A 19,670-nucleotide genomic window follows, 5' to 3' on the forward strand; every position below is an offset into this window, starting at 1 on the left:
TAGCCCTGATCCTCCACACCTTGACAGAGCTTGAACAACTATGGCTGTCTAGCCCTGATCCTCAACACCTTCACAGAGCTTGAACAACTATGGCTGTCTAGCCCTGATCCTCAACACCTTCACAGAGCTTGAACAACTATGGCTGTCTAGCCCTGATCCTCCACACCTTCACAGAGCTTGAACAACTATGGCTGTCTAGCCCTGATCCTCCACACCTTCACAGAGCTTGAACAACTATGGCTGTCTAGCCCTGATCCTCCACACCTTGACAGAGCTTGAACAACTATGGCTGTCTAGCCCTGATCCTCCACACCTTCACATAGCTTGAACAACTATGGCTGTCTAGCCCTGATCCTCCACACCTTCACATAGCTTGAACAACTATGGCTGTCTAGCCCTGATCCTCAACACCTTCACAGAGCTTGAACAACTATGGCTGTCTAGCCCTGATCCTCCACACCTTGACAGAGCTTGAACAACTATGGCTGTCTAGCCCTGATCCTCCACACCTTCACAGAGCTTGAACAACTATGGCTGTCTAGCCCTGATCCTCCACACCTTCACAGAGCTTGAATATTTTTTTTATGGGAAAATATTGCACAACAGGTGTGCAAAGCTGTAATCACCGCTACAGGTGATTCTAACATGTATTGACTCGGGGTGAATACTTATCCAATCAAGGTATGTTAGTGTTTTATTTTTCATTCATCTTTAAAATATATACCTTTTGTGTAGGCTGTTGACAAATTACAATGAAATCCATTTTAATCCCACTTTGTAACACAAAATGTGAAGAAATCCAAGGAGGGTGTAGACTTCCTATAGACATACTTTTCTACAACAAAGTCAACTAAACAGAAAAGGCACTAGTATTTTCATATTATCAAAAGTTAAATGTTCCTCTTGCTATCTTATTAACAGTTGTTAGTTCTCTTAGTTATTGGTATAGATATCTTCTTTGTGATGCATTTATGAACGTGCTAAAATTAAACTTGGTACTGAAGAACCTCTGAGTAAAAATCCTGGGGCCTGTTAAGGATTATATAAAGTTGCAGAACATTGAGATAGAAATGTATTGTGTAGAACAGATATGCTTGTTTGTCAGGTACGAAAGCGAATCCAGTTATTTCTATCTGCACCTTTCAAAATGTTTCACACCCCAAATTTGCAGCCTGTGGCTGGAGTACCATCGGTGGGTCTACATGGGGTGTCTGTCCGACAGCAGGCGGCGACTCTCCTCGTTGGTGGGGAATATTACCTCCCTCAGCCGGCCCATACGACCCCCAACACCAACATGGCCACTGGCGTCCTCCACCAGGGTCCTCCTCACCCGCTTGTAGACTTTATAGCGCCTGGGAGGGGAGAGAGAGATGGATGGGAGGTGGAGGAGGAGAGAGATAAGACGGAGGGGAGCGAGAGATGGAGGGGGAGGTGGGGAGGTGGGGAGTGAGGGAGGGGAGGTGGGGAGGAGGGAGGGGAGGTGGGGAGTGAGGGAGGAGAGATGGGGAGGTGGGGAGTGAGGGAGGAGAGATGGGGGAGTGAGGGAGGAGAGATGGAGGAGAGATGGAGGGGAGGGAGTGCGGGAGGAGAGATGGAGAGTAGGGGGAGATGGGTTGAGGGAGGGGAGGGAGTGAGGGAGGAGAGATGGAGATGGGGTGAGGGAGGAGAGATGGAGGGTAGGGGGTGAGGGAGGAGAGATGGAGGGTAGGGGGAGTGAGGGAGGAGAGATTGAGGGTAGGGGGAGATGGGGTGGGGGAGTGAGGGAGGAGAGATGGGGTGGGAGAGTGAGGGAGGAGGGGTTGAGGGAGAGGGAGAGACGAGGAGGGAGAGTCGAGGAGGAGTGGACAGAGATAGGGGGATAGGGGAAAGAGATGAAGTGGGGGAGATGGAGATGAGAGATGAGTAAGGGAAACTGAGTGTGCACAAGTAATACTGAGTGGCTTGACTTACTTGTAGACCATGAAGGCAGTGAAGGCAAAGATGGCTACCAGAATAGCACTGGAGGAGAGGACAACCTCTGCAGCATGAGGAGCTTTAGACTCTACAAACAGATGGGGGGAGAGACAAAAATGTGAGGGAAATTGACAGAGTGAAAGAGTGGTGGGTGAATCGAGGGGAGTCGAGAATCAAAGGGGTGAGGGATGGAAAGAAGTGGAGAGAGGTGGGATGAGATTAGGAGAGAAATTAACCACTTTAATATCAGGTGTAAACTGTGCCTCAATACCATCAAACGAAACAAACTTCAAAATGAAAATCCCATCTATGGCTGTGGATTTATACACATTCACAACATTGTATCCCAAATGGCACCCTACTCCCTATATAGTGATCTACCTTGACCAGGGCCCATCCATACGACAAACTATTCACTATATATAGTGCATAAGAAAAGTATTCAGACCACTTAATATTTCCCAAATATTGTTGTTAGAGCCTTATTCTAAAATGGATTAATATAAAACAAAAATCCTCATCAATCTCCACACAATGCCTCATAATGAAAAAGTGAACAGGTTTTTAAATGTTTTGCAAATGTATTCAAATTCAAAAACAGAAATACCTTATTTACATAAGTATTCAGACCTTTTGCTATGAGACTCGAAATTGAGCTCAGGTGCATCCTGCTTCCATTGATCATCGTTGAGATGTTTCAACAACTTGATTTACCTGTGGTACATTCAATTGATTGGACATGACTTGGAAATGCACACACCTGTCTATTGAAGGTCCCACAGTTGACAGTGCATTTCAGAGCAAAATCCAAGCCATGAGATCGAAGGAACTGTCCGTAGAGCTCCGAGACAGGATTGTGTTGAGGCACAGATCTGGGGAAGGGTACCAAAAATGTTCTGCAGCGTTGAAGGTCCCCAAGAACACATTGGCCGCCATCATTCTTAAATGGAAGTTTGGAACCACCAAGACTCTTCCTAGAGCTGGCCGCCCAGCCAAACTGAGCAATCGGGGGAGAAGGGTCTTGGTCAGGGAGATGGTCACTCTGACAGAGCTCCAGAGTTCTTCCAGAAGGACAACCGTCCTCCATTTTTCAGCAGCAGGGACTGGTAGACTAGTCAGGATCAAGGGAAAGATGAACGAAGAAAAGTACAGAGATCCTTGATAAAAACCTGCTCCAGAGCACTCAGCCCCTCAGACTGAGGAGAAGGTTCACCTTCCAAGAGGACAACGACCCTGAGCACACAGTCAAGACAACGCAGGAGTGGCTTCGGGAGTCTCTGAATGTCCTTGACGGGCCCAGCCAGAGCCTGGACTTAAACCCGATAGAACAACTCTGGAGAGACCTGAAAACAACTGTGCAGCGACGCTCCCCATCCAACCTGACAGAGCAGGTGTGCCAAGCTTGTAGCATCATACCCAAGAAGACTCAAGGCTATAATTGCTGCCAAAGGTGCTTCAACAAAGTACTGAGTAAAGGGTCGGAATACTTATGTTAATGTGTAATTTCAGCTTTTTATTTTTTATAATAAAAAATAAAAAATGGTAAAGAAAATTCTAAAAACATGTTTTTGCTTTGTCATTATGGGGTATTGTGTGTAGATTGATGAGGGGGAAAAACTATTTAATCCATTTTAAAATACGGCTGTAATGTAAAAAAATTGGGAAAAAGTCAAGGGGTCTGAATACTTTCCGAATGCACTGTAGGGTGCCATTTGGGACTCACCCTGAATAAGACCCCAGGGTCTAGCCCTGTGACCTACCGGGTGTGTCAGGGTCAGTGTTGCTTATGGTGATGGTAGTGGTGGTGGTGAGGGCCAGACTGCTGGCGTCCTCCAGGGTGATGTTGACACAGTAGGTCCCTGGCTCCAGGAAGGTCCTCCGCAGGCGCACCTCGCACTCCGACGATGGGGGCACGTCATCACACACGATGTTCCTCACCTGCTGGCAAGAGGGGTCCGAGACGATGGTACAGGCTGAGGTGGGAGTGCTGGGGAAGGGGGAGAGGAGGAGAGAGGAGGGTGGTTATGGTAGATGGATGGGGCAACTATGCAGTGGTTTGTGGGTTAATATTCATTACAAATTATATTTTTCACTAGTCCAAAAACATGTCTGAGGGTTGCCAGGGCCACATCCAATTGTGTTCCACTCACCTGCCCAGGCACTTGACCAGGAAGCTTATGTCAGTGTTGGTGACCTTGGCAGCAAACACGTCCAGGATCTGATTGGCTGGCTGGCTGTTGATGAAGTGCTTGGGTTCTGTGATTGGGTAAGGCATGGATGGAGTGATTAAAACATGCTTGGATTGAAGACTTTTTCACAATGGGGCAAATACTAACTTCCACTCTCATTGGCATCAATGCATGATTAAGTGAACATTTGTGTAGACATTGGCCAGTGGAACTTAGTATTTGCCCCTATGAGAGTGTTTATGGCTGAAATGCCACCCTATTCCCTATATAGGGCACTACTTTGACCAGAGACATATGGGAGCCTTATGGGCCCCAAAGTAGTGCACTATAAATGGAATATGATGCCATTTGAGACACACTATATCATCATCCACCCACCAATAATGGTGATGTTGGTCTGGAAGGTTCCGTAGAAGTAGCGGAAGCAATCATTGCCTGCCAGATGTGCGTAGCGGAGCTGGGCCATGGGGGTGGGGCCAGCCGGCAGGGACATTGGGGTAGGGCCAGTGGGCAGGGACATGGGGGTGGGGCCAGCTAGCAAGAACTGTGCAAAAAGTTGTATCGGGTTGAACAGCGCCAAAGTCACATCAGCAACCGTCGGGGGGAGGGGCTCTGTTGTCGGGAAGCCTGTAGTCATAGGAACAGGTGTGTTGGAGGCGGGTCTGGCAGTGGTGACTGGCACTGGAAACGAGACAGTGGAATTTGGACAGTTTATGTCAGCTGAATAGAACTAAACTCACAAGAGAAAACACTTCCTCATATACTCTGACACTTCTATTCAACGCACATTACAGAGGTCATTCCTACCAAAACCATGGGTTGTCTCCATTTTGCGAGTGATGGCGTGAGTGCCAGGGGGAGGTGTGTGGGCCGCTGAAGGAGAGAAAAAGAGAGATATGACATAACGCTTCAAAGACGGACATGGGGCTGCAGCGCAATCAGCTAAAACAACATTCCCCCAATGGTGCATCCCTTCTTCCAGGCTGGAGGGCCAGTAGTATGGTGAAAGATGGAGCTCATCAATGTGTACTATGTACTTCTAGGTTTGTGTACCTGCAATATCCACTGAAGTGAAGTGTGTGACTCAAGTGTGCGTACCTGTAGTTTGCGTGGGCGGAGGACATGGGATCTTGAACTTCGCCTCCACCCTCAGCTTCACGTTGACACCTCCTACCGCACTGTAGGAGTGAGTGGCTACGTTGCTATGGGTGACCAGCTGGTTGCCGTCCTTGAAGTCCCAGATGTAGTCGACGGCGTCTGCGGTCTTCAGGTAGTCACTAGGGTCGTGAACGGACACACTGAACACAACTTCCTCGCCACGCACAAATACGCTGTCCGACAGGTTGGCTGATGCCTTCTGGGAAATATTCACAGCCACTGGGATCTTGTCTGTGGATGGGTAAAGGTTAATGAGAAACCCTTAGACATGACACGTCCGTTCATCTATCTGTATCCAGTGCTTCATTTGTAAATCGGGAGGTCCCGGAACACATAGGGTGTGTTTGTAAATTCTCTCTGGTTATCTACTCTGATTTCAGAGCACTCACGTCTGAGTGTACCAGAGCGCAGAATAACTGATGAATTTACAAACGAGCAATAGAATATGACCGGTGTCAGTGAATGTCAGCAAAAAAAAAAATGAAATCGTTGCCAGCAGCACAGATAGTCACCAACACTCTGGATAACATGAAAACTGCCTAACCAGCTCTGCTAGAGAGGTTAAAATGGTCAGAGTGAGGTGTTCTCTCATTTGTGTCCAGAAGTAGCTAGCTAGCAAACTAACTTTAGCCAGTTAGCTTGGGGGCTTGACTTCCGTTGTGAGGTCAGAACGCACGGATCAACCCTACTCATCGGCCAGAGCGCCCTATGAGCGAAACACTCTTAATTTACCAACAGATAATCTGACAAGACTCTGACAACACTCTTTACGAACACACCCATAGTGAGGGGGGGGGTAATTTTCGGGGGTATGAGGTACCGGAACATATTGAGAAAAAAAGGAACAAACTCAACATAGCAGCGCAGCACACAGTGTAAACAGCCAAGTAGCCTACTGTCTATGGTGGTGAAATGGACAGCACTCTCCAAGTAGCCTACTGGCTATGGTGGTGAAATGGACAGCGCTCTCCAAGTAGCCTACTGTCTATGGTGGTGAAATGGACAGCACTCTCCAAGTAGCCTACTGGCTATGGTGGTGAAATGGACAGCACTCTCCAAGTAGCCTACTGGCTATGGTGGTGAAATGGACAGCACTCTCCAAGTAGCCTACTGTCTATGGTGGTGAAATGGACAGCACTCTCCAAGTAGCCTACTGGCTATGGTGGTGAAATGGACAGCACTCTCCAAGTAGCCTACTGGCTATGGTGGTGAAATGGACAGCACTCTCCAAGTAGCCTACTGTCTATGGTGGTGAAATGGACAGCGCTCTCCAAGTAGCCTACTGTCTATGGTGGTGAAATGGACAGCACTCTCCAAGTAGCCTACTGGCTATGGTGGTGAAATGGACAGCACTCTCCAAGTAGCCTACTGTCTATGGTGGTGAAATGGACAGCACTCTCCAAGTAGCCTACTGTCTATGGTGGTGAAATGGGTAGCACTCTCCAAGTAGCCTACTGGCTATGGTGGTGAAATGGGTAGCACTCTCCAAGTAGCCTACTGGCTATGGTGGTGAAATGGACAGCACTCTCCAAGTAGCCTACTGTCTATGGTGGTGAAATGGACAGCACTCTCCAAGTAGCCTACTGTCTATGGTGGTGAAATGGACAGCACTCTCCAAGTAGCCTACTGGCTATGGTGGTGAAATGGACAGCGCTCTCCAAGTAGCCTACTGGCTATGGTGGTGAAATGGACAGCACTCTCCAAGTATCCTACTGTCTATGGTGGTGAAATGGACAGCACTCTCCAAGTATCCTACTGTCTATGGTGGTGAAATGGACAGCACTCTCCAAGTAGCCTACTGTCTATGGTGGTGAAATGGACAGCACTCTCCAAGTAGCCTACTGTCTATGGTGGTGAAATGGACAGCACTCTCCAAGTAGCATACTGGCTATGGTGGTGAAATGGACAGCACTCTCCATGTAGCCTACTGTCTATGGTGGTGAAATGGACAGCACTCTCCAAGTAGCCTACTGTCTATGGTGGTGAAATGGACAGCGCTCTCCAAGTAGCCTACTGGCTATGGTGGTGAAATGGACAGCGCTCTCCAAGTAGCCTACTGTCTATGGTGGTGAAATGGACAGCGCTCTCCAAGTAGCCTACTGTCTATGGTGGTGAAATGGACAGCACTCTCCAAGTAGCCTACTGGCTATGGTGGTGAAATGGACAGCACTCTCCAAGTAGCCTACTGTCTATGGTGGTGAAATGGACAGCACTCTCCAAGTAGCCTACTGTCTATGGTGGTGAAATGGGTAGCACTCTCCAAGTAGCCTACTGGCTATGGTGGTGAAATGGACAGCACTCTCCAAGTAGCCTACTGGCTATGGTGGTGAAATGGATAGCACTCTCCAAGTAGCCTACTGGCTATGGTGGTGAAATGGACAGCACTCTCCAAGTAGCCTACTGTCTATGGTGGTGAAATGGACAGCACTCTCCAAGTAGCCTACTGGCTATGGTGGTGAAATGGACAGCACTCTCCAAGTAGCCTACTGGCTATGGTGGTGAAATGGGTAGCACTCTCCATGTAGCCTACTGGCTATGGTGGTGAAATGGACAGCACTCTCCAAGTAGCCTACTGGCTATGGTGGTGAAATGGGTAGCACTCTCCAAGTAGCCTACTGTCTATGGTGGTGAAATGGGTAGCACTCTCCAAGTAGCCTACTGGCTATGGTGGTGAAATGGACAGCACTCTCCAAGTAGCCTACTGGCTATGGTGGTGAAATGGACCGCACTCTCCAAATAGCCTACTGTATATGGTGGTGAAATGGGTAGCACTCTCCAAGTAGCCTACTGTCTATGGTGGTGAAATGGGTAGCACTCTCCAAGTAGCCTACTGGCTATGGTGGTGAAATGGACAGCACTCTCCAAGTAGCCTACTGTCTATGGTGGTGAAATGAAATGGACAGCACTCTCCAAGTAGCCTACTGTCTATGGTGGTGAAATGGGTAGCACTCTCCAAGTAGCCTACTGTATATGGTGGTGAAATGGGTAGCACTCTCCAAGTAGCCTACTGTCTATGGTGGTGACATGGGTAGCACTCTCCAAGTAGCCTACTGTCTATGGTGGTGAAATGGGTAGCACTCTCCAAGTAGCCTACTGTCTATGGTGGTGACATGGGTAGCACTCTCCAAGTAGCCTACTGTCTATGGTGGTGAAATGGACAGCACTCTCCAAGTAGCCTACTGGCTATGGTGGTGAAATGGACAGCACTCTCCAAGTAGCCTACTGGCTATGGTGGTGAAATGGGTAGCACTCTCCAAGTAGCCTACTGGCTATGGTGGTGAAATGGATAGCACTCTCCAAGTAGCCTACTGGCTATGGTGGTGAAATGGACAGCACTCTCCAAGTAGCCTACTGTCTATGGTGGTGAAATGGACAGCACTCTCCAAGTAGCCTACTGGCTATGGTGGTGAAATGGACAGCACTCTCCAAGTAGCCTACTGGCTATGGTGGTGAAATGGACAGCACTCTCCATGTAGCCTACTGTCTATGGTGGTGAAATGAAATGGACAGCACTCTCCAAGTAGCCTACTGTCTATGGTGGTGAAATGGGTAGCACTCTCCAAGTAGCCTACTGTATATGGTGGTGAAATGGGTAGCACTCTCCAAGTAGCCTACTGTCTATGGTGGTGACATGGGTAGCACTCTCCAAGTAGCCTACTGTCTATGGTGGTGAAATGGGTAGCACTCTCCAAGTAGCCTACTGTCTATGGTGGTGACATGGGTAGCACTCTCCAAGTAGCCTACTGTCTATGGTGGTGAAATGGACAGCACTCTCCAAGTAGCCTACTGGCTATGGTGGTGAAATGGACAGCACTCTCCAAGTAGCCTACTGGCTATGGTGGTGAAATGGGTAGCACTCTCCAAGTAGCCTACTGTCTATGGTGGTGAAATGGGTAGCACTCTCCAAGTAGCCTACAGGCTATGGTGGTGAAATGGACAGCACTCTCCAAGTAGCCTACTGGCTATGGTCGTGAAATGGACAGCACTCTCCAAGTAGCCTACTGTATATGGTGGTGAAATGGACAGCACTCTCCAAGTAGCCTACTGTATATGGTGGTGAAATGGGTAGCACTCTCCAAGTAGCCTACTGTCTATGGTGGTGAAATGGGTAGCACTCTCCAAGTAGCCTACTGTCTATGGTGGTGAAATGGGTAGCACTCTCCAAGTAGCCTACTGGCTATGGTGGTGAAATGGACAGCACTCTCCAAGTAGCCTACTGTCTATGGTGGTGAAATGGACAGCACTCTCCAAGTAGCCTACTGTCTATGGTGGTGAAATGGGTAGCACTCTCCAAGTAGCCTACTGTCTATGGTGGTGAAATGGGTAGCACTCTCCAAGTAGCCTACTGTCTATGGTGGTGAAATGGACAGCACTCTCCAAGGTGCTGATTCATTCAAAGCATTTTAGACGTCACTGCAGTAAACCCACACACTTGAGATTAGCTGTGGGGTTTACACAAGTCCAAAATTCTTATAGCCTCATTTTCTAGACATCAATGTACAGCAACATTTACATCACTGTAGAACACAAGTCATATGCATTTGCACACACTCAGCTGTGGGGCTTACAACACCCCAATGTCATATCATTTCCAAGACATCAATGTCGCAGTAGAACAAATATCACAATATCAGAATGAAACTTCAAATAAAATACATTTGAGAATATATTGGCCTCCTGCCTATGTGAAAACATGAAGCACATATTCAGATTAACTTCACAGTACAGAACAAGTTTGTAAAAAAAAAAAACATTTTCCTCCCTTAGTTTTCAAAACATGACTATCCCCATGTCAAGTCCATTTAATTCCTGACAGTCAATCTGTTGCTCAAAGCCATGAGCAGGCCTGTGGCTGTGACGTTTAGCCTCCTTCTACGGCTGTTTGGATGATGTGTAAGAGAGACAATACTATGCCTGCGTTCCAATCAGCAAAATCCCTGACTCCCTATGGCTAGTCAGAATTGATTGAATAAGTGAAAGCAAAGTGCTAAAGCTGCACCTGACTAAGGGCTTGGTGACCTATAAGATGTAGAAGGGGAGGGGCTTGGTGTCCTATAAGATGTAGAAGGGGAGGGGCTTGGTGACCTATAAGATGTACAAGGGGAGGGGCTTGGTGTCCTATAAGATGTACAAGTGGAAGGGCTTGGTGACCTATAAGATGTTCAAGGGGAGGGGCTTGGTGTCCTATAAGATGTACAAGGGGAGGGGCTTGGTGACCTATAAGATGTACAAGGGGAGGGGCTTGGTGACCTATAAGATGTACAAGGGGAAGGGCTTGGTGTCCTATAAGATGTACAAGGGGAAGGGCTTGGTGTCCTGTAAGATGTACAAGGGGAGGGGCTTGGTGACCTATAAGATGTACAAGGGGAAGGGCTTGGTGACCTATAAGATGTACAAGGGGAAGGGCTTGGTGACCTATAAGATGTACAAGGGGAAGGGCTTGGTGACCTATAAGATGTACAAGGGGAGGGGCTTGGTGACCTATAAGATGTACAAGGGGAAGGGCTTGGTGTCCTATAAGATGTACAAGGGGAAGGGCTTGGTGTCCTGTAAGATGTACAGGGGAAGGGCTTGGTGTCCTATAAGATGTACAAGGGGAAGGGCTTGGTGTCCTATAAGATGTACAAGGGGAAGGGCTTGGTGTCCTGTAAGATGTACAAGGGGAAGGGCTTGGTGTCCTGTAAGATGTACAAGGGGAAGGGCTTGGTGTCCTATAAGATGTACAAGGGGAAGGGCTTGGTGTCCTATAAGATGTACAAGGGGAAGGGCTTGGTGTCCTGTAAGATGTACAAGGGGAAGGGCTTGGTGTCCTGTAAGATGTACAGGGGAAGGGCTTGGTGTCCTGTAAGATGTACAAGGGGAAGGAAGGATAGTAGATGGGAGGAAGAAAGGTTGCTGATTGAGATACGTGATGCTTGGAGAGTAGACGCAGTGTATACAGCGAACTCACCTGTGACAAAGAAGACTGCCTTGTCGGTGGCCAGGGGGCTGTACTTCCTGCGCTCGCGTTTCCTGTACACCATGACCTCCATCAGCTCCGCCCCCAAAATTATGTCACTGGTGTTCACTGTTAGGGTGGAAGAGGAGCCATCACACGTCTCAGAGTACTGACCTGGGGAGGGAGAGAGAGGGAGGGAGAGAGGGAGGGAGAGATGGAGGGAGAGATGGAGGGAGGAGGGAAGGAGGGATGGAAGGAGGAAGGAAGGAGAGATAGAGGGATTGAAGGAGGAAGGAAGGAGAGATAGAGGGAGGGAAGGAGGAAGGAAGGAGAGATAGAGGGAGGGAAGGAGGGAGATTGGAAGGAAAGAGAGAGATGAAGGAAGGAAGGAAGGAAGGAAGGAAGGAAGGAAGGAAGGAAGGAAGGAAGGAAGGAAGGAAGGAAGGAAGGAAGGAAGGAAGGAAGGAAGGAGAGGAAGGAGGAAGGAAGGAGAGAGAGAGAGAGGGAGGGAAGGAGGAAGGAAGGAGAGATAGAGGGAGGGAAGGAGGAAGGAAGGAGGGATAGAGGGAGGGAAGGAGGAAGGAAGGAGGGATAGAGGGAGGGAAGGAGGAAGGAAGGAGGGATAGAGGGAGGGAAGGAGGGAGGAAGGAAGGAGAGATAGAGGGAGGGAGGAAGGAGAGATGGAGGGAGAGAAGGAGGAGGGAAGGAGAGAGAGGGAGGAAGGGAGGAGGGAAGGAGAGAGGAAGGAGGGAAGGAGAGATGAGGGAGGGAGGAGGGAACGAGAGATGGAGGGAGGAATCAGAGTGCAGAAAGAGTTTGAGTAATAGCAGATCTCCATCTCTAAGCACCTGCCTCCTCACCTTTAATAGAGCTCATCTAATCAATCAAATTCAATAAATTGTATTTATAAAGCTCTTTTTACATCAGCCGATGTCACAAAGTGCTTATACAGAAACCCAGCCTAAAACCCCAAACAGCAAACAATGCAGATTGAAGCACGGTGGCTAGGAAAAACTCCCTAGAAAGGCAGGAACCTAGAAAGAAACCTAAAGAGGAAGCAGGCTCTGAGGGGTGGCCAGTCCTCTTCTGGCTGTGCCAGGTGGAAATTATAACAGAACATGGCCAAGATGTGCAAACGTTCATAGATGACCTGCAGGGTCAAATAATAATAATCACAGTGCTTGTAGAGGGTGCAACAGGTCAGCACCTCAGGAGTAAATGTCAGTTGGCTTTTCATAGCTGAGCATTCAGGTCGAGACAGCAGGTGCGGTAGAGAGAGATAGAGAGAGTTGAAAACAGCAGGTCTGGGACAAGGTAGCACGTCCGGTGAACAGGTCAGGGTTCCATAGCCGCAGGCAGAACAGTTGAAACTGGAGCAGCAGCACAACCAGGTGGACTGGGGACAGCCAGGAGTCATCATGCCAGGTAGTCCTGAGGCATGGTCCTAGGGCTCAGGTCCTCCGGGAGGACAGGGAGAGGGACATGGTGCATGTATATGTGTGTTTATGACTGTGTGCATGTCTATGGGTAATTGACTGTGTTTGAGTGAGACTCTTACCCATGGAGTGCCATACGTAGACGTAGCCCTTGTGTCTCCAGTCGTTGCTCTGAGGGAAGGGTTTCCCATCTGGGAAGACGTTACATCTCTTCAGGTCAGTACACTTTCCAAAGCCGTAGTCATCTAGCCAGGAGGTCCAGTTAAATACATAGCCAGACTTAAGCTGACTGTTAGCTTGAATAGGGCAGTGAAGGGGAGAATTACAGTCAATTCACAGAATGTAGTACACCCTAGCCTATTTCATGTCTCAATGTTGAGTTATTAAGTTTTTATGAATGCTTAATTGCTGATTGTATAATGATCTTGTAATCAGCTGTTGTGTGTGTGTGTGTGTGTGTGTGTGTTTTTATGTGCAGGGGTGTACTTAGTGATTTCACAATCCCCAAGTGAAGAACAGACTATGGGAGGTGCACAGTACTACATAGAGCCATGACTACATGGAACTATATTCCACATCAAGTAACTGATGCAAGCAGTAGAATCACAATTTAAAAACAGATAAAAATACACCTTGTGGAACAGAGTACTGTGAAGAGACACACAGGCACAGACACACACACAGTTGAAGTTGGAGGTTTACATACACTTAGGTTGGAGTCATTAAAACTTGTTTTTCAACCACTCCACAAATTTCTTGTTAACAAACTATAGTTTTGGCAAGTCGGTTAGGACATCTACTTTGTGCATGACACAAGTCATTTTTCCAACAATTGTTTACAGACAGATTATTTCATTTATAATTCACTGTATCACAATTCCAGTGGGTCACAAGTTTACATACACTAAATTGACTGTGCCTTTAAACAGCTTGGAATATTCCAGAAAATGGTGTCATGGCTTTAGAAGCTTTTGGTAGGCTAATTGACATAATTTGAGTCAATTGGAGGTGTACCTGTGGATGTATTTCAATGCCTACCTTCAAAATCAGTACCTCTTTGCTTGACATCATGGGAAAATCTAAAGAAATCAACCAAGACCTCAGAAAAAAAAGTGTAGACCTCCACAAGTCTGGTTCATCCTTGGGTGCAATTTCAAACGCCTGAAGGTGCCACATTCATCTGTACAAACAATAGTACGCAAGTATAAACACCATGGGACCACGCAGCCATCATACCGCTCAGGAAGGAGACGTGTTCTGTCTCCTAGAGATGAACGTACTAGTGCGAAAAGTGCAAATCAATCCCTAAACAACAACAAAGGACCTTGTGAAGATGCTGGAGAAAACAGGAACAAAAGTATTGATATCCACAGTAAAGCGAGTCCTGTATCGACATAACCTAAAAGGCTGCTCAGCAAGGAAGAAGCCACTGCTCCAAAACCGCCATAAAAAAGCCAGACTACGGTTTGCAACTGCACATGGGGACAAAGATCGTACTTTTTGGAGAGATATCCTCTGGTCTGATGAAACAAAAATAGAACCGTTTGGCCATAATGACCATCATTATGTTTGGAGGAAAAAGAGGGAGGCTTGCTAGCTGAAGAACATCATCCCAACCGTGCAGGAGGGACTGATGCGCTTCAGAAAATAGATGGCGTCATGGAGGAAAATTACGTGGATATATTGAAGCAACATCTCAAGACATCAGTCAGGAAGTTAAAGCTTGGTCGCAAATGGATCTTCAAAATGGACAGTGAACCCAAGCATACTTCCAAAGTTGTGGCAAATTGGCTTAAGGACAACAAAGTCAAGGTATTGGAGTGGCCATCACAAAGCCTTGACCTCAATCCTATAGAAAATGTGTGGGCAGAACTGAAAAAGCATTTGTGAGCAAGGAGGTCTACAAACCTGACTCAGTTACGCCAGCTCTGTCAGGAGGAATGGGCCAAAATTCACCCAACTTATTGTGGGAAGCTTGTAGAAGGCTACCCGAAACATTTGACCCAAGTTAAACAATTTAAAGGCAATGCTACCAAATACTAATTGAGTGTATGTAAACTTCAGATCCACTGGGAATGTGTTGAAAGAAATAAAAGCTGAAATAAATAATTATCTCAACTATTATTCTGACATTTCACATTCTTAAAATAAACTGGTGATCCTAACTGACCTAAGACAGGGAATTTTTACTCTGATTAAATGTCAGGAATTGTGAAAAACGGAGTTTAAATGTATTTGGCTAAGGCGTATGTAAACTTCCGACTTCAACTGTACACATGATAACTCACGCACTCTACACATAGGTAGATGTGGATTTTGTATTGTAGATATGTGGTAGTAGAGTAGTGGTCTGAGAGAACACACTTGATGTGTTGTGAAAGGTTTTATAAAATGTAATGTCATATTTTTATTGTATATAACTGCCTTAATGTTGCTGGACCACAGGAAGAGTATCTGCTGCCTTGGCAGTAGCTAATGGAGATCCTTAAATACAATACAATGTGGAGGCCCCAGGCAGAGGCCAGACTGAGGACACTGAGGCACACATTTTGAAAATGGCTTTTGTCATGAAGACATTTCATTTAACTGTAAAAATGTATCACCTTTTAATGTGCCATGAACACAACCAGCTTTCATTTGATTTTCAAACAAATCACTTCAAAAAGTAGGTTACCTTTGCACATTCATCCAAAATAATTGCAGGATCCGAACAGTGCACTGTATATCTTCCAACTTTCCGTCAATTCGCATGTAGCTGAAATCTAAATTCAACGTCTATTCTACCTTGGTTCGACGTAATTTCCTTTATATTATCTGGAAACAACGTTGATTCAACCAGTGTGCCCAGTGGGACGTGTCCTCTGCCTGGAGGACTACGGCAGTATTATCAGCAGCACCTTATTATCAGCAGACCTGTCCTTTTACTAAAGAATTTAGGTCATTTTTCTGTTAAAAATGACATCTTTCTGTTTCTTCTCATTGCTGCAACTTAATTTCAGTGACAGTCTTTTGCAATCATATCACGTGAAACAATGCACAGGAATGAGGCCACAGGGCTCCGGGCAGCCGAGCGGAAATGGAGGAAAACTCGCCTCCCTGCGGACCTGGCATCCTTTCACTCCCTCCTCTCTACATTTTCCTCCTCTGTCTCTGCTGCTAAAGCCACTTTCTACCACTCTAAATTCCAAGCATCTGCCTCTAACCCTAGGAAGCTCTTTGCCACCTTCTCCTCCCTCTTGAATCCTCCTCCCCCTCCCCCCCCCTCCTCCCTCTCTGCAGATGACTTCGTCAACCATTTTGAAAAGAAGGTCGACGACATCCGATCCTCGTTTGCTAAGTCAAACGACACCGCTGGTTCTGCTCACACTGCCCTACCCTGTGCTCTGACCTCTTTCTCCCCTCTCTCTCCAGATGACATCTCGCGTCTTGTGACGGCCGGCCGCCCAACAACCTGCCCGCTTGACCCTATCCCCTCCTCTCTTCTCCAGACCATTTCCGGTGACCTTCTCCCTTACCTCACCTCGCTCATCAACTCATCCCTGACCGCTGGCTACGTCCCTCCCGTCTTCAAGAGAGCGAGAGTTGCACCCCTTCTGAAAAACCCTACACTCGATCCCTCCGATGTCAACAACTACAGACCAGTATCCCTTCTTTCTTTTCTCTCCAAAACTCTTGAACGTGCCGTCCTTGGCCAGCTCTCCCGCTATCTCTCTCAGAATGACCTTCTTGATCCAAATCAGTCAGGTTTCAAGACTAGTCATTCAACTGAGACTGCTCTTCTCTGTATCACGGAGGCACTCCGCACTGCTAAAGCTAACTCTCTCTCCTCTGCTCTGCTCTCATCCTTCTAGACCTATCGGCTGCCTTCGATACTGTGAACCATCAGATCCTCCTCTCCACCCTCTCCGAGTTGGGCATCTCCGGCGCGGCCCATGCTTGGATTGCGTCCTACCTGACAGGTCGCTCCTACCAGGTGGCGTGGCGAGAATCTGTCTCCTCACCACGCGCTCTCACCACTGGTGTCCCCCAGGGCTCTGTTCTAGGCCCTCTCCTATTCTCGCTATACACCAAGTCACTTGGCTCTGTCATAACCTCACATGGTCTCTCCTATCATTGCTATGCAGACGACACACAATTAATCTTCTCCTTTCCCCCCTCTGATGACCAGGTGGCGAATCGCATCTCTGCATGTCTGGCAGACATATCAGTGTGGATGACGGATCACCACCTCAAGCTGAACCTCGGCAAGACGGAGCTGCTCTTCCTCCCGGGAAGGACTGCCCGTTCCATGATCTCGCCATCACGGTTGACAACTCCATCGTGTCCTCCTCCCAGAGCGCTAAGAACCTTGGCGTGATCCTGGACAACACCCTGTCGTTCTCAACTAACATCAAGGCGGTGGCCCGTTCCTGTAGGTTCATGCTCTACAACATCCGCAGAGTACGACCCTGCCTCACACAGGAAGCGGCGCAGGTCCTAATCCAGGCACTTGTCATCTCCCGTCTGGATTACTGCAACTCGCTGTTGGCTGGGCTCCCTGCCTGTGCCATTAAACCCCTACAACTCATCCAGAACGCCGCAGCCCGTCTGGTGTTCAACCTTCCCAAGTTCTCTCACGTCACCCCGCTCCTCCGCTCTCTCCACTGGCTTCCAGTTGAAGCTCGCATCCGCTACAAGACCATGGTGCTTGCCTACGGAGCTGTGAGGGGAACGGCACCTCAGTACCTCCAGGCTCTGATCAGGCCCTACACCCAAACAAGGGCACTGCGTTCATCCACCTCTGGCCTGCTCGCCTCCCTACCACTGAGGAAGTCCAGTTCCCGCTCAGCCCAGTCAAAACTGTTCGCTGCTCTGGCCCCCCAATGGTGGAACAAACTCCCTCACGACGCCAGGACAGCGGAGTCAATCACCACCTTCCGGAGACACCTGAAACCCCACCTCTTTAAGGAATACCTAGGATAGGATAAAGTAATCCTTCTCACCCCCCTTAAAAGACTTAGATGCACTATTGTAAAGTGGCTGTTCCACTGGATGTCATAAGGTGAAAGCACCAATTTGTAAGTCGCTCTGGATAAGAGCGTCTGCTAAATGACTTAAATGTAATGTAATGTTAATGATGAGAGGCCTGAGGTAATTGCCTATTCCTCCTCATGGTAAGTCCACCAAGGTGCATGTGTGTGTGCATGTCTGGGTGTCTCTGAGTGGGAGTGTGTAGGTTTGTTTGTGCTAGGTGCTTGTGTTGTGACAGTGCGTGTGCAGAGTGGTTTGTGGGAAGGACCTGAGGCCTCCAGCTCCATACCATCTGGACAGTGCTCATCCCACACCAGCTCCCCATTGGTGTCCTCCTTCTGACATGGCGGGTACTCCAGCTTGGCAGTGAATGACACCATAGAACCTTTGATTGCTGGACTGTCGCTGGTCAGGCGCACTTTGACCGGCTTACCTGGATCCGGAGGTGAAATTAGTTGATAAATGTTGTAATGTTTTAAAGTGAGAACATTATAAACTTTATTTGCATAATTTGACAAGGTGCTCACCTTTTCTCCGCGTTAGTTCCTTGGGGCCAAAGGGCGGGTAGATATAGTCATCCCACGGGTTGCTGTCTGGGCTCCAACCAGGGATCGGCGGGAACTTCATCGACAATGAATGCTTGTGAGGGAACATGTCCCGGTAAGCTGAAAGAAAGAGGAAGGGAGAGAGAGAGAGTACAATTTTGTTTTGAGACTTAGGCCTATAGATTTATGGTTAAAATTGCGCTTTTAAAAACTTTGGAAAATCTATCTAATGTGAGAGCCCTAATGTAAGTTTATCGTGTTAATTCGTTTAACAAGGTCTATTTCCTTAACCATAATAAACTGTAATTTTCTGGATATGGACTGACCAGTGGAAAATATTTTGTTTAAATATTCGTGTTGTATACTGAATAAAAGTAACCTTTGGAAAATGCACAGGACAGATCTCCAAGTGCATGCGCGCAAATGGTGTAATTGGGCTCATGGGACTGTGACTGACAGGACAAACGCACGGACGTTGGCAACGCAATAACAGCTCGCGCTTCTCTGAAATTCTTATGAGATGAGCTAGGTCAGAAGAAAACAATTAAAGGAGCGTTGCCTTTCCCTTGTAAATAGTATTTAGAAAACCACAGGGTAAACTGAAAAAAAGGCATATAAATGTAAATGATTTCAACCTATGATTAATTGAAAGACTATACAGAGTGCAGTAATAAACCTTTATAGGCTGAAAATGACAAATAGAAAACAAACCGCATAGCAATTATCAATTAACAATGTAACAAGTATCCCTATATCATTTCAGTTAATCATTTGCCAAAACCGGATACGTCATCTGCATCCAAGCATCCTATACCGCAAACCTGATTGATGGGCACAGCTAAAACCCAAAAAGCTAACAAATTGTACTTACTTTTGAGTCCATTTGCTTGAGAAACGAAAACAGTGCAAGCCAGAACACACACATAATGTAAAGCTCCCATTTCGACTTTAATAAAAAGCTGCACCTCACGCAGACCCCACCAAAAACAGAACTGCTCCTTCACGCACACACATGTATTCTCCCTTTCTTCCCCCGCGTGCCCCGAGTTCCATAATTTAATACAGGGCTGCATGCACGCGCAAACATGTGATGTTGATAACAAGACGCATCTCATCCTTCATTAGGTCGCGAGCCTCATGTGGACCGTCTCAGTCCCCATCCCCTCTGCTCTGTCCTGTCTCTTACATTTAAAACACCTAAAACATGTCTCATGTTCTCTCGTCACCTAAACAACAACATACATAATAATTTACCAGTATCCAAGAAGTGGAAGAATACTTGGAGGTCTGAAAGGGTAGAAGCTATACGCATGGAGTCAAATCCTAGTCCAATTTGGTGGAGGCTGTAGTTTTCAGAAGACTCCAGACGTCAACAAATTCGGATTTGTCTGGCTAAAAGGCCTTTAGCCAGGTCTGGATTTGTATGAAGCATCGAAATTCA

General features: G+C 47.3%; 1 protein-coding gene across 1 annotated transcript; it reads right to left on the reverse strand.

Annotated features, from left to right (window-relative positions):
• Positions 1–676: 676 nt before the first annotated feature.
• On the reverse strand, positions 677–19,270 carry LOC115115369 (protein QNR-71-like). The gene is made up of 12 exons (XM_029643862.2): positions 19,101–19,270; positions 18,212–18,349; positions 17,974–18,117; positions 12,797–12,970; positions 11,251–11,412; positions 5,241–5,531; positions 4,950–5,015; positions 4,521–4,823; positions 4,104–4,209; positions 3,714–3,940; positions 1,951–2,041; positions 677–1,352 (listed from the first exon to the last, which is right to left on the reverse strand). The coding sequence occupies exons 1-12, from the start codon at positions 19,168–19,170 to the stop codon at positions 1,199–1,201; spliced, it is 1,926 nt and encodes a 641-aa protein (XP_029499722.1). The 5' UTR covers positions 19,171–19,270; the 3' UTR covers positions 677–1,198.
• Positions 19,271–19,670: the final 400 nt, after the last annotated feature.

This window comes from Oncorhynchus nerka, linkage group LG7, assembly GCF_034236695.1.
Source record: "Oncorhynchus nerka isolate Pitt River linkage group LG7, Oner_Uvic_2.0, whole genome shotgun sequence".
NCBI classification, from domain to species: domain Eukaryota; kingdom Metazoa; phylum Chordata; class Actinopteri; order Salmoniformes; family Salmonidae; genus Oncorhynchus; species Oncorhynchus nerka.